The 22,834-nt window shown below is 46.3% G+C and overlaps 1 protein-coding gene across 4 annotated transcripts; it reads right to left on the bottom strand.

Annotated features, from left to right (window-relative positions):
* Positions 1-1,373: 1,373 nt before the first annotated feature.
* On the bottom strand, positions 1,374-22,510 carry CCNL2 (cyclin L2). Of its 4 annotated transcripts, XM_070956294.1 has the most exons (11): positions 22,136-22,510; positions 18,005-18,079; positions 16,463-16,572; positions 15,092-15,212; positions 12,974-13,038; positions 9,369-9,468; positions 7,701-7,805; positions 6,536-6,674; positions 5,034-5,154; positions 3,887-3,979; positions 1,374-2,833 (listed from the first exon to the last, which is right to left on the bottom strand). In XM_070956294.1, the coding sequence occupies exons 1-11, from the start codon at positions 22,496-22,498 to the stop codon at positions 2,473-2,475; spliced, it is 1,653 nt and encodes a 550-aa protein (XP_070812395.1). In that variant the 5' UTR covers positions 22,499-22,510; the 3' UTR covers positions 1,374-2,472. The 4 variants fall into 4 exon arrangements, with proteins under 4 accessions (XP_070812395.1, XP_070812396.1, XP_070812397.1 ...); XM_070956295.1 differs by lacking the exons at positions 12,974-13,038; positions 15,092-15,212; positions 16,463-16,572; positions 18,005-18,079; positions 22,136-22,510 and adding an exon at positions 11,806-11,900; XM_070956296.1 differs by lacking the exons at positions 12,974-13,038; positions 15,092-15,212; positions 16,463-16,572; positions 18,005-18,079; positions 22,136-22,510 and adding an exon at positions 11,134-11,895.
* Positions 22,511-22,834: the final 324 nt, after the last annotated feature.

Raw genomic sequence — 22,834 nt, 5'->3', positions numbered from 1 at the left:
TCTACTTTGCCCCCACAACAATCTTGCGAGGTAGCTTGGGGTAGGAGGGGGGGGAACTGGCCCAAGGTCACCTGATGAGCTTCCAAGGCTGAGGGTGGACTAAAAGCCGCTAACACCCCCATCCCCCTTTTCTGGATGCTATTCCAACAGTTGAATTGTGACACTGCTGTTTATTTAATTTGCCACCCACGACCCTTGGCAGCTTGCATTCGAACAGTAAAAAAGCATTAAAATAGATACATTTCAATGCAGTAAAGATACAGGTTCTGATTAAAAGATGGGGAGGGCACAGAATGTGTTGGGGGCCGGTGGGCTCAACTATTAAGTCCATCAAATGCTTCCGATGTGCTCCCATTGGGGAGTTTCTAATGGACAGAGGTTTTAAATTGCAGGTTATAAAATCACCACTAGAAAGAAAACAGCACAAGGAGATCTCTTTTATTAGTTGAAGTTCACAACTGTGTGGCAAATCTTTCTTGAAACTAATAGTATTGAGGGGGAGGAGTAATAGCTACTCAATTACTTGACAAATAGACAGCTTTAGAGTTCCTAAGTCATCGATATTAGTGCCCTCCCTGGCAGCAATAAGAATACTCATGAGTTAGAAACTAGTTCCGTTTGCCCTAGGGATGTCTAGGGAAAAATAGAGATTTAAGGGTCATTTAGTAGAATTCACATTGAAATTCTTCTCTAAACCACATGAAGTTTATTAAGAGTTTAAAAGTAGCCTAGAAAATAACCGAAAGTCTTTAATAATAGTAGAATAAATTATTTTCACATTGTCTGCTCCAAGCCAAGAATCTTTTGAGATTCAGAATATTTTCAAAGTGCATTGCTGAAGACGTTTGGCCTCGTGCTTGGAAGTTATCCCATTTGTGATGGCTATTATAGGGCGAATTTTCCACTGAAAAGTCTGGAAGCTGCCACGCCAAGTTCATACACCACATTAAACTTTCGTTCTTCTATCCTTTTTTTCAACAACAGTTCTTCTTAGCCTCTGCTCCATCCATACAGCTCTCATCCTCAATAGTAAAAAAAAAAAAAAGGAAAACTTGCTTAAGTTTTTGGGCATCAGCCAAGGCCAACTATGTATTATGAACTGTTGCTATGTGCTTTTTGCGGAAAACCACTTGGGAGTGTGGAAATGTTTTTGAGATAATGAAACATTAAGGCAAAGTGCACAGTTATAAAAAAAAATAATTTTTTTTCCAGAAACTATGTCCCCCCTAGATCCAATCTGACACCAAACTTCAACCTTCTGCTCTGTGTAAAAGGCTCGCAATTGGTAAAATCTGGTACTGGGGAGAGAAAAAGAACATATCACAAACTAAAACAGCCACTCTAACGCAGGTTGAAGAGTCCGAGTCCAACTGTTTAAATACAAAATCAAATACTTTAATGAAATTAAGGAACAGGAAGACAGCTCAGATATACCACTAAAACGGATATTCTTGTGCTGCACACATCTCTCTCTTTATATAAACACTTTTCTCTTCAGCAAGCTACGAACAGACAAAAACAATCATTTCTTTCAGACTTTTTGAAAAGATCCTGAGTAAATTTTTTATTAACTAAACCACGTAAAAGGTTAAGCTCTATCAAATCATCCGCAGCTTGGTATTGGTGGCCAGCACCAGGATTTTTTTTCTTTTTCTTTTTAAAAAAAAACCCACTTTCAATATGTGGAATTTAAATACTATTCCATAGTTCTTTCTGCCGGGGATAAAAAATAATAATAATAATAGTAAGAAGAAGTAGGCCTGTGGGGGGAAAAAAACCTCGAGTTAAGGAACGTAAACATTTGCATTCTCAGGATGCGGGTTCCTCGTTCCAAAAATTACTTGAAACACATTTTGCACTTTGAAAGGGTTAAAGCTTTTCCTCCATCCTTCCCATTTCAGCATCGGATCCTTCTTCCCTCTGAGACTGCCTAATATAGGCACTAGATTTTAAAGAATCCGGAAATCACCTTTTCTGTAGTAGCAATGCGAACAGGTTCACTGTAAGAAAAGAAAAAAAAAAAAGAGAACAGAGAGAAAGGAAAATGCTCTTAGCACCAAGCAAAATGTTGTTGGGGTGACCTTCCAAGATCCTCTGTGTGAGAGAAAGAAAGATTTTTAAAAAAAAAATGGGGAAGGGGGAATCTCAACCCTCTGAACAGTGTCCTGAGGTTTTCCTCCGTAGAATCCGACGCAGGCCACAATCCTGCTTTTGACAGCTCAAAGGGACATCACACCAGCAGGAAGCAGACACAAAATCCAGCAGACAAGCAACAGCCCTATATCAAGACAAGGGGGGGAAACAGCCAAAGAGGGACCCCCCCCTCTCAATCCTCATCGTTTGCCCTTGTAGGGTCCGTGCCCTTAACTAGTAGTCAAGATGTTTGTAAGGCTCCAGAGTCCAGCCTTGGGCAAAAGAGGGGCTTGGCTGAAGCCAGGGAGGGGGGGGGAGCTTTGGCTGTGTTGTCTGACTTCATCTCCGGTGTCGGCTGTGGCCGGGGTGATCTCTCTCGTAGCGATGGCTCGGCCTGTCGTATGGGTGGTGTCGTTCGGGCCTTTGATCCCTGCAGTAGTGGCTCTTCTTCCGGTACTTGCCGGTGTGCTCGGAGCGTTCCCGCGAACGGCTGCGGGATCTCGAGGAGCTCCGGCTACGGGATCTCCGGGCTTTGGGAGAGCCATACTTGTATCCCTTGTCCTTCTTGTAGTTTCGCATCTTGGAGCTTTGGTAACCGGAGGAAGCGGTGTGGCCGAACTGGTGGGGAGGCGAATCGCTGCGGCTCCTCGAACGGCTGTGCGACTTGGAGCAGCTGGAGGTGGAATAGCTTTCACTTTTCCTGGAAGGGGAGGGGGAGGGGAGAAAAGGAAGACAGGTTACTTGTCATTGCAACCGCCAGGGCAGATTTTAAAAACGTTGAAAACTTGAGAACGGTTTGCCTGGCTAATCGTTTGTTTCCTCCTGTGCTTTTACTGGTTAAGGCAGGGGTGCCAAACTCAAGGCCCAGGGGCCAGATCCGACCCACGGGGCCACCCTGAAAATAGCCAAGGACCGTCCCACGGTACTTCTTCCAGCGAAAATATGGCTCTCCCAAGCTCCGTTTTTGCTGGCAGAGGGTTGCAGGAGGCCGTCCCAGCTGAAAACGGAGCTCGAGAGCCCGTTTTCTCTGGTGGAGCGTTTGAGCGACAGGCACTCCCGACACGAGTGATGTCAAGATGGCCACGCCCACCACGGCCCCGGAGGTCAATCACAAGCGGCCCTCAATGAAATTTAAGTTTGACACTCCTGAGTTAAGGCATACAATCTTGGAGTGGAGACCGAAAAGGCTGGCTTCCTATTACAGGTGGTCCTCGACTTACGACCACAAGGGAGCCCCAAATTTCTGTGACCAAGCAAGACAGTTGTTAAGTAAAGTTTGCCCCCCTTTTACAACCTTTCTTGCCATGGTTGTTAAGCGGATCACTGAAGTTGTTAGGTTAGTCATTAGTTGGCGAAGTGAATCTGGCTTTCCCCGTGGACAGATTAACAGAGTTGGAAGGGACCTTGGAGGTCATCTAGTCCAACCCCTGCCTAAGCAGGAGATCCTACATGCCTCTACTTAAGATTGAACTCACCACCTCCTAATTGTGAGCCAAAAGCGCCATGTCTAGGCCACAGGACTTGTCAGAAGGTCGCAAAAGCCTTTTTTCAGCACTGTTGTAACTTCAAACGGTCACTAAACAAACCATCATTAAGTCGAGGACTACCTGTAATTGACTCCAACCATTAAACGTGAGAGCCAAATGCCCAGCTAGCAAATGTCATTGGATAGAGACCCTTTCGGTTGTTCTTGTCGCTAAAAGCAACTGCCGATAGAACCAACAAGGCAGCTCCAGCCTTTTGGTTAGCCTACCTCTTTTTTGGAGAAGGGGAGTGCGACGTGGATCGAGAATAGCTCTGGTCTCTGCTTCTACTGCGACTCCTGCTCTCGCGGCCTTTCTGAACGCTGCGGATTCAAAGAATAAGGGAGATGATGCTGTGGATATGTTTTTCTTTTTTTTTTCAGCGAAACGATGAACTTTCATGAGAGGGTAATCTTAAAAATGCAGTAGTGGCCAAATTGTGAAAACTCTTTTGGGAAAAGTGTATTTTTTGAGATTTGATGGCTAATAACACCACTTTTTTTTGGAGTTTCGAGATAATCCTATTCCACTGCTGGAATGGCCTGGGAATAGCCCAGACTTTAACCCAATTGAAAATCTATGGAGCTGACTCAAGAAACTTGTTAGTCAGAAGCGACCCAGCAATAAAACCCAGTTAATAGAAGCCATCCTTCAATCTTGGTTTCACATGATTTAGCTGCAGAACTAAAAGTCTTGGTTCACTCCATGGGAAGAGGTTGTAAGGCCGTCATTCATGCTAAAGGTTATCCAGCTAAGGATTAACTGACATGATGATCATTTTTGTCTATCTCATTTTTCCTATGGGGATCATTTTTGTCTATTTCGTTTTTTCTACCTGTTTCACTTTTCTTCTTTATACTGTAACTGCTATTCTAATAGCAAATCCTTCCTAAAAGTTATTGTATTACATTCTTGATTAAATTATTTTTCCATTGATATATAATTTTATGGTACTACTAAAAAAAAAAAGAAAAAGAAAAAGTGGTGTTATTAGCTAGTTTTAAAAAATACGCTTTTCCAAAAAGGTTTGCAGAATTTTGGCCACTACTGTAGGATCTCACTACAGCAAGGTTCCCCAACCTAACTTCAACTCCCAGAATTCCCCAGGGCTGGCTGGAGAATTCTGGGAGTTGAAGTCCACACATCTTAAGGTTGGGAAACACTGCATGAAAGAGAGAGAGAGAGAGAGAGAGAGAGAGAGAGAGAGAGAGAGAGAGAGAGAGAGAGAGAGAGAGAGGAAGGGGGAGGGAGGGGGAGAGAGGGAGAGAGAGAGAGGGAGAGAGAGAGAGGTGTATCTGGATTCAAACTGGGGGAAAAAAAACTCTCCCCAACACGACTCCCGTTAAGCGGAGGAGAGCCTCCAGCCCCAAACCTTACCCATTAATTGGACTTTTCGACCTCAATCTCTTCATCCCTTCGGTCTTCCTCTTTGCATTTTTGACTGCCTGCACAGGCAGCGGGGAAGGCTTAACGCTGCCTTTGGTGTCTTTGGGAGATTCTAGAGAGGGGGAAAGAGACAGAGGTCAGGAAACCCAGACCAATCCGGGAACATTAGAAATTTAGGCAAGCGCTGCCCGATTCTTGGGCTACGGGATAGGGAAAAAAGAACCCTTGGGGAACTGAAAACATGAAGGGTCCTGCGATCGAAACTTAAGGACGCAAGTCCAGCCAGGATTCTGTTAAAAAAAACCTCCTACGCCTATTGGGTCTATAACATGATCATTTACAAATTCTTGCTGGGTCAGAAGAGTATCTCAAGAGACGAACAGCTAAGTCAAAGAAGAGGCGCTTCAGGACAGAACCCAATAAAAGAGAATATTTGCTGATTGAAATGAAGGGTCCTTGGTGCTCTCTGAACCTGTTTGTTTTTCTTGCAGATGTTTCATTACCCAACTAGGTAACGTCATCAGTGCTAGTAAGGAATGGGATTTGCTCTCAGTTTATATTCTGGTGTCTGTGCCCGTCTGTGTGGGTTAGGGATTTTTTTGGTTGGGCTGTTTACTGATGGCTCTTTGGCAGTTTCTTCATTGGGGTATTGCTTACTCGATTGTTGGTCTGAAGTCAAATAGAAGTTGAGGAATCTTACTAACCCATCAATCCCCAGGACTGATGGCTGGTTTCAACTTGACCGTGTCCTCATGTAGGCTTCCCAAGAGCATGAAGCAGGCTCCTTGTCCCAACAAAAAAACCCTTTTTATTAAGTGACTGTGAATTCCTCTCGTTCACATCCAGCAAAGTCTTTCAAGGGAGAATTTACAGTCGCAGACCTTATCTGCCAGGCCGATATCTTCAAAACTTGGCAAGGAGTCTCGGAGAGTCACGAACTAATTAAGCAAACTAATTGTCTCCTGCAAACTCCCCTCCCCGTTCGCTCCTCTTTTATTCCCTCTGGGAGGGGCCATTCATCGTCCACCTGTGGCTTTACTCCTGAGTCGACCCTTGTTCTTTAGTTGTTCCCTTCGTCTGCGCAGACTGGGAACAGGCTCCAGCGATTCTTCTGCCCCACTGATGTCCGACTCCAAAGGCAACTGATAACTGGCATCCATCCCTGCCCCCCCCCCCTCTGCCTCTGACGCAGGAGCTCTCGTCAGAGCCTTCCCCAGACTCCAGGACTGGCCCATGTTCCTCCCCAACCTCCTCACTGTCCGAATCTGTTGCCAGCTCTGCTGGCGGGCCACAACAGACCGTTCGGCTTAATGGCAAAGACAAGCAGCTTTTCTTTTGACAGGCTACTATCCCCTTCCTAAGTTCATGTCTTGTATATTGGATGTGGAGACCCTTTGAGAGCTGTTGTATGCCACGAAATTTCATTTTAATGTGTGCCGATTAGTGTACGTCCAAAGGGACAATAAAGTTATTCTAAGACAAGGAACACCCACCTGGTTTGGGGACGGGAGAAAAACCTGACACGGCAAGATGGGGGGTTCCGTCTGGCACGAGGCCTTTGGCCTGGGCTTTCTCCTCTTCCATGGCCAGCCTCCGCTGCTCTACTCGGCTTTCCAGAACGGCCAGGTCAATCTGGGGAGGCAAAGAGAGAGAACCTGGGCTTTAGGGTCAACCTTTGCTTACCTGAAAAGGCTGCGCCGCAAGGAAGAGCAGGTGGATGGTGAGGAAAAGGACCCAAGAATATGAAGCACAGGTAGTCCTCGACTTACAACAGATTGTTTAGTGACCTCTCAAAAGTTACCCTGTTTCCCCTAAAATAAGACATGCCCTGATAATAAGCCCAATCGGGCTTTTGAGCGCATGCGCTAAAATACCCCCCCCAGCTGAAAATAAGCCCTCCCCAAAAACATTTAAACGCATGCACAGCCGGTCCCTGCCATTTCCTCTGGTTAGGGTTAGGGAGACAGAGCTGGAAATCAGATAAGACGGCAAGAGGAGCCCCATCTTGTTCCACGCACCCCAAAGTAATAAAACATCCCCGAAAATAAGGCCAAGCGCTTATTTCGGGGTTCAAAAAAAAAAATACAAGACAGGGTCTTATTTTCGGGGAAAACACGGTACCATGGCACTGAAAAAAGTTACTTAGGACCATTGTTCACACTTATGACCGTTGCAGCCTCCTCATGGTCATGTGATCAAAATTCAGATGCTCGGAAACTCACTCATATTTATGACAGTCAGTGTCCCAGGGGTCACGTGATTTCCCCCCCTTTTGGTAACCTCCTGACAAGCAAAATCAACGGGGAAGCCAGAATCCACTTCACAACCGTGTTACTAAGTTAACAACGGCAACGATTCGCTTAACGACGTTGGCAGGAAAGGTCGTAAAATGGGACAAACTCGCTTCACAACTGTCTCGCTTAGCAACATAAATTCCGCCCTTAAATGTGGTCGTAAGCCGAGGAGGACTTGTATTCCTCCCCCACAGAAATCAGAGTAAGGTTCCCATCGCAGGCTTGAGAAGGACTCCTGGATGGACGGGATCTCCGTAATCTTCCCAGCCCCCAAAGTTGATCAAGGAGAGAGAAGAGAGCCTGCTGCTAACCAACCACTGTGGCCTCCCATTTCACAAACCTGCCCCAGAGGCAGCTAACTCACCTTCTTCACCGTGTAGAGCTTCAAAATTTTCAGGCAGACCTCTTGAATTTCCTCCTCGGTAGCCCCGAAGAGAAGAAACCAGTGAGGACGGCTCGGAAGAGGAATCTGCAAAGAAAAGGCATCGCCCGTTCATTAAACTAGGAGAAGGCACGTGCCTCCCTTCACACGCTTCCCTCCCCCCAATGGGGTGACTCTTTGTAGTGTTTACGGCAGGTTGTAGTAACGGGATTTCCCAAATCGCAGCCAGCTTTCAAGCTCTCAAGATGGCTTCCTTGGGCAAGACGTTACCCAAAGATCCAAGTCACGGATCTTTTTTTTTTAAGAGCCCTGGTGGCGCAGGGGTTTAGGATTCAGGATTGCAGGCTGACTCTGCCCACTGCCAGTTCGATCCTGATGGGGCTCAAGGTTGGCTCAGCCTTCCAAGGGTCGTAAAATGAGGACCCAGATTTTGAACTGCTTAGAGAGGGCCGAAAAGCACTATGAAGCGGCATATAAGTCTAAGGGCTATTGCTAAAGGGCAGAGGAGGAGAACTTGGGAGACTGAAACAAATTAGTTTTACTGGGGATCTCCCGCTTTCCGGTTTACTTCTCAGACCATCCCTCGATTTCTCAAAATCAAAAAAGTTTCCCTGACGGATGGTTTCCAAAAAAAGGCAGTTTTTTCCCCCAACTTAAAAAACTTTTAAGGAAGGCCTGCTTTGAGACTCAAAATATAAAGCATTGAATTGCAATCACATTCAGAGCTCCTAGTACATTTTTAAGGTTGTGGTTTTTATTGGGGCGTGGGATGGGAGAATCGACATGACTTTCGTAGAAGCCCAGGCCTGAAAACACTGGATTACTTCTAGGTTTAAAAAAAAAAAAAAAAAAGCCTACTTTTTTTTTTTTTACATTTCTTTCCTCTTCTGCGAGAAGAAAAAAAAGCCACTAAATGCTCAATACAGAAAAAGAACAGAATAATAAAACTGGAATGGGCCTTGAAGATCTTCTAATCCAACGCCCTGCTCAGACAGGAGAGACTATACTATTTCAAACAAATGGATGTCGAGTCTCTTCTCAAAAATCTCCACGCAGAGCAACAAAGGTGATTAGGGGACTGGAGGCTAAAACATATGAAGAACAGTTGCAGGAACTGGGTAGGTCTAGTTTGATGAAAAGAAGGACTAGGGGAGACATGATAGCAGTCTTCCAATATCTCAGGGGCTGCCCCAAAGAAGAGAGAGTCAAGCTATTCTCCAAAGTACCTGAAGGCAGGACAGGAAGCAATAGGTGGAAACTAATCAAGGAGAGAAGCAACTTACAACTAAAGAGAAATTTCCTGACAGTGAGAGCAATTAACCCGTGGAACAACTTGCCTCCAGAAGTTGTGAATGCTCCAACACTGGAAGTTTTTAAGAAGAGATTGGATAACCGTTTGTCTGAAGTGGTGTAGGGTTTCCTGTCTAAGCAGGGGGTTGGACTAGAAGACCTCCAAGGTCCTTTCCGACTCTGTTATTCTATTGTTCCTTGCTTCGTTGCCATCCACTGCTTCTTGCCCTGCCTTCTGGTGCTTTGGAGAATAGGCTGACCCCTGCCCCACCCCCTTTCTCTGTGGTGAAACCGATTCACTAAAAAGCAGCAATCCTGCTTAGGAAACACAAAGGTTCTAATTTTTTTAAAGACACCAACCTGAAGGGTCCGAGCAGCAAGGTAAATGCAGGCACAAGCAATCGTCTCCGGTTGATATCTCATAAAAACATCCGTCCTCAGGCTGTCGTTCATGTAATTCCTGAGATAATTGGGGGAGGGAAAAGAAGAGAAAGTAGGAGTTGCTAAGTTGCCCCCCCAAAATTACTTCCTGTACAGTACTAAGCCTCTTCCTTTTGCAATTTAACGGAGCTAACTTTTTCCTGCTAGCTAACCCTGTGAACCCCAACAAGGGAACGAGCTGCTTCATCTCGCAGAAGAGCGTCAATCTAGAACATCGATCTAGAACGTTATCAACTGCAACGTGGGTGTTTTGTTTTTTGTTTTTTTTTGTTTTTTTAGGAATGAGAAACCTGTTTTAACTTTGCTCTCGGCTACAATCTACCGGGCTGGTCTTACGCCAAGCGCAAGGTTTAACAGCGATCAAGTCATAGCGGTCCGAAGACTCTTCCCACCGCCACGCGTCCGCAATGCAAAAAGAAACAAGTCTGCGGGAACAGGTTCAACGGTTTTGGAGGAGGAAGGAGGGAGGTGAAGAAATCCAGAGCTTTTTCCAACAGCCGGCCTCTTCCATCGCAAGCCGCTTTCCGACGGGGAGATTCTCTGTTCGGAGTGGGGGAAAACCACTGGACCCAAATCCGTTTGAGGGAGTCAGCCAGAAAAAAACGTCCCATCCTTTGCCAACGGGGGTGCAATGAGTCAAGTCGAACATGGATTTGGGTTCTCTCCTTGAGTTGTTCTTTAGCCGCCCGGCTGTAACAAGGTCTCTCAAAACAAATGTGCACAGCGTGAAGTAAAAACATACACAGCACATGACCCTCTGATCAGTCCGTTTTTGCACACACCGGAACATGAAAGGCAATGCAAGCAACACAGTACGTTTTCACCACCTATAATTTGTTTTATAAAGTATTTTATTTCCCCAAGGTGTCGTCTGCTGGATGGGGTTTAGGAGCCTAGGCTGTATTACGGTATGGGTGCCTGCCTATTTCTTGTGAAGGTTTGCACGCACGGGGGAATTTTAATTTCCGAGCTGCATTTTGTTACCAGAACAAGAATCTATCTATTCAACCTGTGTGTTGGGGGGTCTACAGTGATGAAAAAATGGCTCAGGTGCAGCAAAAATGGAAGCAAGGGAAAAAAAAAAAAAAAAAAAAGGCAAACCAACAATTATTTAACAGAAAATGCCTTTTCTCCCCCCAAATACAGGTAGTCCTTGAGTTACAACCAGAATGGAGCCTAAAATTTGTTGCCAAGTGTGACGCCAAGTGAATTTTGCCCCGTTTTAACACCTTTCTTACTACAGTTGTTAGGTGAAGTTGTTAGGCAGTTGTTCAGTTAGTCACACGGTTGTTAAGTGAATTTGACTTTGGTTGTCAGAAGGTTGCAAAAGGGGGAATCGCGTGTCTTCGGGAGACTGCAACCGTCATAAATAGGAGTCAGTTGCTGAGTGTTTTTAAGTTTTGATCGTGTGACCCTGCCAGCCCGGCCGTGTGTAAAAATGGCCAGAAGTCACGTTTTTTTTTTCAGTTCCGTCGTAAGTTCGTACGGTCGCTAAATGGATTGTTGGACGTCAAGGTCTACCTGTATTTATGCCCGCCGGAATTTTCTGAATGGCCTCTTTCAACCGTCTTGGGGCATGGAAAAACCGGTCCAGGGGATGAAAAGAAGGGCTTAATAATAACCATTCTTGGACGGTGGCAGCCTAGATCCACAAAGAGGATGGGGGACCAGTTGTCCAACTAACCTTTGAATGGAGCTACGTCAGTTTAGATTAGAAGACGCACCACAATGAACTAACTGTGGTGGCTTCCCAGAGTTACAGGAGCTAAATGATCAAGGGCAGCACCTGGAAACAACTGAAAAAGTGCGGTTATGCAACATAAGATCTTGGACTTTTCCCCCACCACCACTTTACCGGACAGCAATAATTCCAGCAGAGAATCAAACATTCTAATTCAACAACAATGGAAGGCATTTTGTTCTGGAAGGCAACGGTGAAGATCCAACTTTTGAAAGTCCAAACAGAACCCCTGGGCCATACGGCGTGCATAATAATCAGGAAAGTTGACATCTTTTTTTTTAAAATAAATAATTACAATACAATACAAAAAGCATAATAAGATTTACAGATGCAATAACCAGCATTTAGAGCCCCGTTCCCTCCTTCCCAGCCCAGCGACAATTTAAGAAGAAAAAAAAATAAATAGCCAAAACATTTGCATTGAACTATGAGATATCAAACATAATAGCATCAGAGCACCTGGACAGTAAGTAACACAGGCTCACCTGGGAAAAGTGTGCAAACGAAATGGAAAAGAGATTGGAAACAAATGGGGGGAGGGGGGAATAAAATAAAAATAAAATCAACAAGCAGCAGTTCGGCCAGTTTTTAACTCTACTAGCGGACGCATACCACCTGTCTAGAGAGTCAGCCTTCTCTCTGTTGGAGCCTGCTCGGGGTTTGACTGAAGACGCCAGTATTCCCTGCACCATTGTTCGTGGGCAGCAGAGGAGGTCTTAGTCACTTACCCTCAGAGGCTACCCTTCGATCAAAAGAGTACAGAAAAAAAAGAAAGAAAGTCAAAACAGGTTCTCCTTCAAAACCACAGCCAGACAGTTCATAACAATCGCTTTTTGAGATCAATGTTTTTTACACCCTTGGTAGGTTCACAGGTTTAGCTGCTAGCTTTCTTACTACGGGGCCGAAGGGGAGTGGGAGGGAGGAGAGGCTGGCTAGGACTGTGAGGTTCAGAAAACACCAAACACGGAACAGAACAGAGATATTTTAAGGATCTAAAACCTGGGAAATGGGGACACGGACAAGATGGCTGAGGCCACCTTGGGGTTGCCGGGGAGGAGCTGTTGTAAGGTGACAGGCAGCCACTAGTCACCCAAAAGGTAGGTGTTAAAACAGAGGTCCCTAACTGTTGCAGCATGGCGGCCTGGCTGGGGGTGGGTGGGAGAGGGGAACTGGGCCGTGTGAGTATTCACCAGCCCATCAAGTTGAACACTCATGCATGGGCTGCTTGCGTGCACCGGCCCGCTGCTCGCGTGGCCCAATTCCAAAGAAGCCATGGCCTGGTAGTGGGCTGCGGCCCATGGGTTGGGGGGGAGACTCCATGTGCTAAAAGATTGCCACCCCCACACCTAGAATAAGATCCACCCAGGGCAATGTGTTTTTCAACAACAAACACTGTGCGTGTAAGTTGCTTTCGTGCCCTCCCAAGGTTATTTTCTTCCGGTGCCCTCCCTCCCTTCCCTACGCAAAATGGGTTTGGCATCCCCATTCCAAGCACAGATGATCTCCCTCCGAAACCCCCGCCCGGAAATTTCCCTCAGGACAGAAAGGGTGGGGAGATCCGCTCTCTTACCATTTAAGACACAGTGTGTGTTTGACTCTTTTAGCAAAGCAGCCCGTCCGTTCGGAGGGACAAGAAGTGGCGTTCCGGGGTTTTAAAAAAAACACAACGAAAACGGAAGGCCACGAACACGGCAGTGGAGCACGCGCACACAGCCCCCACAACTATGACACATTCCAGCCACTGCCCCGCTGGCCTCAAGAGAAACAAGAAACGTCAACTTACCATGAGGTCTGGACCAGGTGCTGGTTACGCTCACATTCTAATACCTGAAGGTACATAACGATTATCTGGAAGATACGGGTGACGGAGTTATACAGGTGGTCAAGCGGCGGAGAGAGGTATTAATTTAGAGAGGAGGCCAGCTGAACTAAGGTCCTCTTTGACAAGCTGCTCTGAGCCACAGCTAACTCTAGGTATGAATATATATATATAGTAAAAAAAAAAAAAGAAGCAGACATACTGCGAACTCTGGAACTTAAAATCTTAAGTTCCGGAGTTCGCAGTATTTATGCCCTCCAAAAGCAGAGAAGTGAGACTCAGAAGGACAGACACATAACGCAAAGCTTTCTCCTGGGCATTTCGTGTTTCCAGGCCTGGCTCTCTTTAACCTGATCCAAAGTTAAAAATGGAGAGAGCTTTCTCCTTCAGGAAGGTAAAGGTAAAGGTTCCCCTCGCACATATGTGCTAGCCGTTCCTGACTCTAGGGGGTGGTGCTCATCTCCGTTTCTAAGCCGAAGAGCCAGCGCTGTCCGAAGACGTCTCCGTGGTTATGTGGCCGGCATGACTCAATGCCAAAGGCGCACGGAACGCTGATACCTTCCCACTAAAGGCGGTCCGTATTTTTCTAGTTGCAATTTTTTACGTGCTTTCGAAGTGCTAGGTTGGCAGAAGCTGAGGCAAGTCATGGGAGCTCACCCCATTATGCAGCACTAGGGATTCGAACCGCTGAACTGCCGACCTTCTGATCGACAAGCTCAGCATCTTAGCCACTGAGCCACTATGTCCCATCTCCTTCAGGATCCACCCCAAAAACTGTACAAGTTGATGAAGGGATGAAAAAAGAACTAATCTACCTTACTTTGGGCTTCAAAGTATGCCCAGAAATGAGTTAAGACTGCCCAGGGCAAAAAGAGTTAGGGCACTCAAACTTGATTCACAAACTAGAATTTATATTCTGAGAAGCAACAGCACTTAAGACTCATATACCGCTTTGCGATGCTTTGCAGCCCTGTCTAAGCGGTTTACAGAGTCAGCCAATCTTCCCCCAACAATCTGGGTCCTCAATTTGGAGGACCCAGATTGTCCTGGGTCCTCGGAAGGACAGAAGGCTGAGTCGACCTTGAGCCAGTCAGGAATGAACTGCTGGCACAGAGCAGTAAGCCTGCAATGCTTATTATATATATATATATATATAAAAAATTCCCAGAAAGGAATTAAACAAGAGCATGGTGGAACAGAAAAATCCAAGGAGCCACAGTGTATAGGAAACGGGAATCTCTACCTCTCCTGATAGCCCTAAACTATGGCTACGATATCCTCATTTCTGAAGCTGACAAACCAGATTTTATTAATGCAGAAACATTTTATCCAGGGTTTGTATAGTGAGGGACAGTGCAGAGCAAGGTCAGCCAGCAAGTTTAGAACAAACAGTCCACTCACTGTGCTCCGCGCTTCCCAAAAACTTCCAGGACTTTACTGACGATCATTTACTTCATTAAGATGCTGGGCTCTGATCGCAAAGATTTAGAGAGAGAGAGGGATGCGATTTGGTTGGGAAACTGTAAAAGGGAGCCTGAATGGGGAAGCCTCGTGCCCTTTCCTGGCCCAACCAGAGACAAAGCCAAGCTCTTCGTCAGGCGTAGTGTAATTCACGCACACCCTCTGATGGGAACACCCTTGCCAAAGAGGCTCAGGATTAAAAGCACCGAGAAGATGCAGGGTTTCCGCTCCACAGGGTTGCCAGCTTGTTTCGCTCTCAAAGGGACAGTACTTGAATGTTGTTGAGTCCAAAAAAAAAAAAGGAAGCCATACAGCAGAGAGGAAGAAAGAGAACACACTCCCTTGCACAAGGATTTGAGCATCTGGGAAGATCTGATGCACAACTGAAGAAAGTTATAGTGTTACCTGGACATACCAAAAGACACTCGTCACACGGATTGAAAACGAGCAATCCTTAACACAGAAAGGTGATCGGCGCTTAAAATGGGAAGCCATCCGTTCAGTCCTGGGCCTTAAGAGGTATTTCTTTAAATGAGGTTGGGGAAGAAACCCCCAACTCTTTGGTCTGCCCAGGCAACAGATATATAGGAAAGAAAAAAAAACAGGAAACCCAATACGAACCTTGTGAGGATGCTTCACGTGGACGCAAAATCCGAGTTCTTTCAAAATTCTCCTCTCTGCCTTGATGATTTGGTTCTTCAAGTTAACGTATTCTTGATCCAGTATTAGGGGTACAGGTTTCCTGCGTGAAGGAGGAGGGAAGGAGGGAGGTCTTGGCTGAAACCTCGACAGCCTAACGCCCACAGTAGGAGTCTTAGTGCCAGCTTTTGTACGGTCTGAATGGAAAAATCAGCTCAATTGAAGCCACGGCCCTCATGTTCTGACCCAGCTCCCCAAACACGACAAACCCTCTGAATTTAACTCAAAAGATTAGGAGCGCCGGCATTCCCGGCAAAAAGTTTCTCTCTCACCGCAGGCTAACAAGACTGTCCGGCTGGGAGATGAATAGTTGTCTGCCACATCTATCCATCTCCGCCCGTTGGCTTTTAACCCTAGAGCTAGGATGGGAGCTTCACTAGTAGCGGTGGCTTTTCTGTCCCAAGGACCAGCCCATAGATTTCCACTGCTCTCCTCTCCTCTGCCTTCTGCGCATCCGCGCGTCAGGCACTGGACCCAGCTGTTCCTCCTCTTCCTCATCAGCCACCTCCAGACCTGGGGGTTGTTGACTCTCCATCTGAGGGCTGTCGGACGGCCCAGGCTCCTCTCTCTCTCTCTCTCTCTCTCTCTCTCTCTCTCTCTCTCTCTCTCTCCCTCCCCCCCTCTCTCTCTTTGACAGCTCCATTCCCTCTTCCCCCTTGGAGCTCTCAGGTTGCCCTGATGCTGACCCTGACTCCCACGCCTCCTCCTCCTCCTCCTCCGATCTGGCTGCTGCCGGCAGGCCACAACAGATCATCCCTTGGTGCAATCAAGTTGAAGGGAACCAGATCGAGAAAGGTTTAAATTCTCCATCTGGAACTCTCAAGATCCTTTTGGTGAGGGCCAGCCACCCGATTCAAGCCCAAATTCCCTCTCTTTAACCGATCCTTCAGCCCCAGAGTTTTTCTCCCATACAAAGCTTCACTCCATTGTAGCGCCTCCAGCAATTATATTGTTTCTAGGAATATAATTGCGGTCTCCCTTTTGCCAAATTCAGGAGCGAAAAACCTGGAGATAAGAACCCCAGCGCCTATCTCCTTCGCGAACAGAGGGGGAGGAATCGCTGCGAACCCCCTTTCCGCATTGGATGGGATCCACAATCCGAGAAAGACGGGATCCTTAAATCACCCCTATATTGCGTGTGGATGCAGGAAAAGGGGCCAGAGCATGAAAGACAAGGAAGTGGATGGGTATGTGTGTGTGTGTCATGACCGAGGCTTACACGAATTCTTGCAAGAAGGCCGAAGTAGAAACCGCGAGAACTGACTGCCCAAGCCCACCGCATTTCAGACTTACTTTTTCTCTCTCAGTAACCGAAGTCTGTGGAATACATTGATCACGTCTCTTATGCGCCGTGGGGCTTCTTCTATTTTGGAAGCCAAATGAAGACAGGCCATCGACACATGCTGGAAAGAGACAACGGAAATTTCATTCTGAGCTGCGGGAGAACAATTTGGACGACTGGCTTTTGAGCCGGTCTTCACGCAGCCCATCCAATCTCACCGAGCTGCCCCTTTTGTTTCTGAGCCCAATCGAAATCAATCTTTTTTGTCAACTGGCAAACCATCCCTGGCCTGCTCTTGAGTTGCCATAGGCAAGGGGGATGGGAAACCGACGAAGCAGCACGGCAGCTAAAAACAGATGCACATTCCAGACATATCTCTCTCAAGGCTGTCTCCCAGGGTTACCCACAGCGACAACCCATGAAATTGCTCCACTGGCGAATATGATTAATGACACACCCTGGGAGGGGGGGGGAGAAACAGGGTCATGATTGGGGCGTAAATTACGTGGGGTGAGAGTTGGCTTCACTTGGAAAGTGCCGACATGAAGCTCCTCATAAATAACTGGATTTCTTTGAGGCTCATGATTTAATTAGGGCATCGGTCCGGAACCCTGACACTTTTTTTTAAACAGCTAATCCTCGACTTATAACCATTCTTTTAGTGACTGAAGTTACTATGTCACTGAAAAGGGGGACTTATGACCGTTTTTCACACTTATGGCCATTGCAGCGTCTCCATGGTCATGTGACCAGAAGTCAGCCGCTTGACAACTGGCTCCTATTTATGACCATTCCAATGTTCCAGGATCATGTCATCCCCGTGTTGCGACCTTCCGACAAGCAAAGTCAGAGGGGAAAGCCAGATTCACTTCACCACCGTGTGACTAACTTAACTGCGATGACTCAATTAGCAACTGTGGCAAGAAAGGTCGTAAAATGGGGCAAAACTCACTTAACAATTCTCTCACATAACAATGGAAATTTGGGGTCAACTGTGGCTGTTAAGTCAAGGACTACCTGTGCTTTTAAGAAAGCTCTGCCATTGCAGGACTCAGAATGTTAACTCTTCTCACACACACGAGATTCAGGAAGGGACCTTATCCTTAAGCTTCTCTCAGCACAACTCCCAAAAAAAGGTCAACTTTGCTTTCATTATAATTTTTGAAAGAAAGTAAAAAAAAAAAAAAAAAGGTTTTCTTTAAATGTTTTCGGTGAGTCATCTTTTTCTGACGCAGGAGGTAGAATTTCTCAATCTTTTAAAAGTTGCGTAAATGTCAGCAATGAAGGAAAAGGAGCATATATTTCAATCAACCCCCAAATTTAGCGTCAACATGATACATTATGGATGTGGCCCAAGAGGAAAAAGACGTTATCGATTCATGCTGACACTAAATTGAAGGCCTGAAAACATTTGTATTCAAGAGAAACAGGATCTATCAGCAAGTAATATCAGCTCGGGATGTCCAGCAGAAAAACTTCAATAGTCTGATGTTCTAAAATGGCAACTGAGCTTACAGCCCCCCCCCTCCATTTTCAAAAATTAAACCAAGTACCTGCATGGAATGCTTCACAAATGATTTTGTATAAAAGAAACGCTGAAACAACACCTGCCCTGTAGCCATGGCCACCTGGAAAACAAAAAAAAAAAAAAGCAAAACCAGAATATCTATTAATACTCTTCCAGTTAAAAAAACTTAAATGGAACATGAGCTTTGAATCTATAAAGAATCTGCAGCTGTATTTTCTCCATCATCTTCGTCTTCTCATAAAAGATAAAGGTTCCCCTCACATATATGTGCTAGTCGTTCCTGACTCTAGGGGGCGGTGCTCATCTCCATTTCAAAGCCAAAGAGCCAGCGCTGTGGCCGGCATGATTCAATGCCAAAGGCGCACGGAACGCTGTTCCCTTCCCACCAAAGGTGGTCCCTATTTTTCTACTTGCATTTTTTACCGGCTTTCGAACTGCTAAGTTGGCAGAAGCTGGGACAAGTCGCGGGAGCTCTTGGGATTCAAACCGCTGAACTGCCAACTTTTCGATCGACAAGCTCAGCGTCTTAGCCGCTGAGCCACGGCGTCCCTCCTCATCTTTTCATAGGTCAGGGGTCTGCAACCTTAAAAACTCAAAAATCCATTTGGACCTGTTTCCCACAGAAAAGAAAACACCGGGAACCACAAAACCCATGCCTATAACCTCAATAAATCGTGGGAAGGCAGGTGTCGTACATTGACGGTTGTGACACATATTTTGAGTGACAGGGAGCCGCAGCAGAGGGGTGAAAGAGCCGCAGGTTGCTGACCCCCGTCATAGGTGAATGTTATACCTAGCTCGACTTGGGAAAAACACTTCCAAAGTAACCAGGTTTTTCCTTGTTTAAGGGAAGTAACTTTTTTTAAAAAAAAAAATTATTGGCAATCACACACACTGCACAGGTTAAACTTCCCAGTGCCCAAGGAAATGATGGGGGGGAAGACTATTTAATGTATGTAAAGGGATGGCCCTGTGTCATCACAACTCCTGGTTCCTATTAGCAGGCATGTGAGAAAACGGACTTGTTGTTTATTTGGTGTCGACAGACAACTTAAAAGGATTCTGAGGTGGAAGGCACTCAATGGCCTTCCGCCCACTTTCTCTGAAACATGAAAGGGCCCGGGAGGCTCTTTATTGCTCAAAAGGTGCAATTTAAAAAAAAAAACCAAGAGGCAATGAAAAAACCCACTCTGCCTAAAACACAGTTCGGGAGGAGAAACCAGAGACAAGATTCCTCAACAAGGGGATTGAAATTTGGGGGATGAATCAGCCAGAGTTGCAGCTCCAAACATACTGTCATCCAGACTGCCCTCAAAAGAGCAGCCCTCAGCTGGTTTCCTTGGCAGACAACAAAGAACTTGCAAGGGAGGGAATCACTGTCATTTCAGGCCAAAGGGCTGTTGCGTCACACCATTTCCTGGAACAGAATGCCGGCTTGCCTGGGCTGTGTTAGAAAGCTTCCGATAAAGCAATATTCCTCTCTCAGCCTCTCCCCCACCTCCATCCCCGCTTCCTTATCAGGACTCCTCCTTAAGAAGTTTTTTTTTAAAAAAAAAACAAGCCTGGATTTAACTGTTTCCAAAAAAAAAAAAGTCCTGAGGTTTAATTAGCCTGGAAAACAAAAGAAAGCAGAAACAACTAACTCAGAGGCAGCCCATTTCTAAATACTTCCTGGATTTAGAACACTGCATGCTACACAGATTCTCTGGTTTTTGAAAACTTTAAAATAACTAGGGGTGGGGTTATTTTGTCCTGAGAAGAGAATTCCAAGTTGTTTCATCTTCCAGTTTAAATATAACTTTATATTTATAAATTCCTTTTCCTTATTTGGCTTCAAGCAGAAAGACTGCCCTCACAATCCTAATGACATATGTATCTATAACATATGTCTATGGAGATTCTCACTCATCTAGATCATGGTTCTCCCAAAGGTGCTTTTTTAAGAGGCAAATGGACTTTCTGGGAGCTGAAGAAGCTTCTTGGATGAGAAGCGAAATGTCTTCAAAGAAAAACCACAAAGTCCAGTTGCTTCTTGAAAAAGCACCTTTGGGACTATCAATAATGAAGTTGGAAGGGAGCTTGGAGGTTTTCTAGTCCAAACAGGAAACTCTAGACCAATTCATATGGAGACTTTATATTAAAAAGTTGTCTATTAGCAAATACAAACAAGAATTCCACAACCACATTTGTACATAAAAGGCTCACAAACATCCTATGATCAATATTGCACAATGACACATATATTTTGGAAGAATCAACCAAAGAATGAAACAAAACTTGAGGAACACATGTAAGATTATCACCACTATTATATTTCAGTATCTGAATAAAGAAAAGCTTTGAATGATTACAGGACTATAATATAGGAGAATTAGATTTTACTATATATGTCAGTACCATTGATGTCATAATAGTAAGGTCATAATCTAGTATTGTCTGGAATTTTGAATTTCATTCTGAAGTTTCAGTACTGTTCAGTCCTGGTCTGGGTTTGTACAGATCCAAACTAGCAACTCTGAACAGAATATCCTCAAATTCCAAATTTTGGAATTAGCTCCTAAAAGTACCAGAGGCTACAAAACCCTTCATTTTTATTAAAAATGAACTGAGATGGTAAATGTCCACAATTCAGCTTCATGGTAGCCTCTCTTCCTTCACAAATTGGGACAAATCATTATCTAACACAAACTTCCTACAAAGAGCAGCACCATACCTTATTTTTTGTCTACTTTTGTACAACTAATAGGCTTAGTATTTCTAAGACAGGCAGATTTTGCATATTTGAGATTAGGTTACAATGCTTTCCATCTCCACCCAGCACAACCCACATACTGGTTGAAGAGGGCAGATCATGTGCCCAAGAGGCACTGTTTTTCCTCTTTTTCTTTGACCCTGGCCAGGTTGTTTAAGGCATCTGCATAAAGGTTTTAAGGCAAGCTTAAGTCCTCCTTTTTAAAATGCTAATGGGGACCATTGTCCCCAGCTCCCTTACAACAGATAAGGTTGCAAAAGAGGAAGAAAACAACTGAAGGCTCCTTCAGGGACTCTCCCCTCTCCCCCACTTAAAAGATGATGAAATTATAAACTAATAAAAGAGCAGAATTTTGACATTCTGAACAAAATTAACTATTACAGGAGTATCTTAATTATCTGAAAGCATTAAACAGTAACTCCAAGAAACAGTTAACAGTGGAAGGCAGCAAGGGCAGTTAAAGGGGGCTTCGAATGGGGGTGGGGGGGAAACAGTGAGGAGTACGTTGGACTACAATACCCATCATCTGAAGCTATAGTCAGCCGAGATCTTAACGGATAAAAAAAAACAGAATTAAGTCAGTGTAGAAATAGAATAAGTCAGAATAGATTAAGTCAATAGAATGAGCCAGTTTCTCAACCTTGGGTCCCCTTGAAGAGGGGTGGACTACAACTCCCAGAAAGCTGGAAAATGGGGGATTCTGGGAGTTGTAGTCCGCCCCTCTCCAAGGGGCCCCAAGGTTGAGAAACACCGACTTATTCTATTTCTACACCGACTTTATTCTGTTTTCTTTTTTAATCCATTAAAATCCCGGCCAACTACAACTCCCAACTTCCCCAGGCAAAGATGGGTATTGTAGTCCCTAAACGTGCTCATTAATGTTCCCTGCTCTTCCCTCCCCCACCCCATTCAAAGCCCCCTTTAACATTACCGTTTATTGGGGTTACCGTTTATACATGTCCAGGCGAACATGGGTATTGTAGTCCAAACGTCCTCCCCACTAACGTTCCCTGCTCTTCCCTCCCCCACCCCATTCGAAGCCCCCTTTAACCGCCTTCCAACCTTACTGTTTATTGGGGTTACCGTTTATACTTACCCAGGGGAAGATGGGTATTGTAGTCCCCAAACGTCCTCCCCACTAACGTTCCCTGGTCTTCCCTCCCCCACCCCATTCGAAGCCCCCTTTAACAGCCTTCCAATGTTACCATTTATTGGGGTTACCGTTTATACTTGCCCAGGGGAAGATGGGTATTGTAGTCCCCAAACGTCCTCCTCACTAACGTCCCCTGCTTTTTCCCCCCCTCCACTCAAAATTCGAAGCCCCCCCTTTTTTTTAACCGCCTTCCAACCGCCCGGGGGGGGGGTGGGCTTCGAACAAGTCTCCCGAGGCCTCCCCGTCCTCACCTGAGGGATCCGGAGGAGGATGCCGGCCGACTGGATGAGCTCACAGCCTGTGATCCGGAGCTGCCCCTCGGTCTCGGCGTCGAGGCCGTTGCTCATGGAAGGCGTAAAGCGAAGCGTCTCCTCAGGCAGGAGGCAGTTCTCCAAGGTGAGCAGGACTCCCGAGTAGAGCCGGTCGCCGATGCGGAGCGCCCCGGGCGGAGGAGGCGCGGGAGGCGGCGGGAGAGGGCCCGGACCGCCGCTAGAAGACGACGACGACGACGAAGACGACGAGCAGCCGGCCGAAGCGGCGGCCGGCCGAACCGAGCCGAGTCCGAAGCCGGCCGGGGCCGCTGCGGCCGTCGCGGGTGCCAACATCGCCGCCATCTTGTCCGGACGACGTCGCCACCTCCGCTCCCTCTCCGACGGCTTCCACCCCACTTCCGGCCTCCTCGCGCCCGGCTTCCGGCTCGCGCCAGGCGCCCGGCCCCGCCCTGAGGCCGCGACGTCTCCGATTGGCCCGCCTTCGGGAGGCGTCGGCTTTCCGATTGGCCAGCGCCAAAAGAACATCTCCTTTCCCCGCCCACCCACCCTCCCGCGTGACGCAACGTTGGAAATTTTCAATTTTTCCCTTCTCGGCGGAAGTTTCGCACGAAGAAGCGGGGGGGTGAGGGGGAGAGAGAGCGAGAGACAATCGGAGCTTCCCGGCATGCAACGCGCGCG

This window comes from Pituophis catenifer, unplaced genomic scaffold (assembly GCF_029215685.1).
Source record: "Pituophis catenifer annectens isolate HBS135680 unplaced genomic scaffold, rPitCat1.0.hap2 SCAF_18, whole genome shotgun sequence".
NCBI lineage: Eukaryota > Metazoa > Chordata > Lepidosauria > Squamata > Colubridae > Pituophis > Pituophis catenifer.
This window is presented reverse-complemented; position numbering and strand designations above follow the sequence as displayed.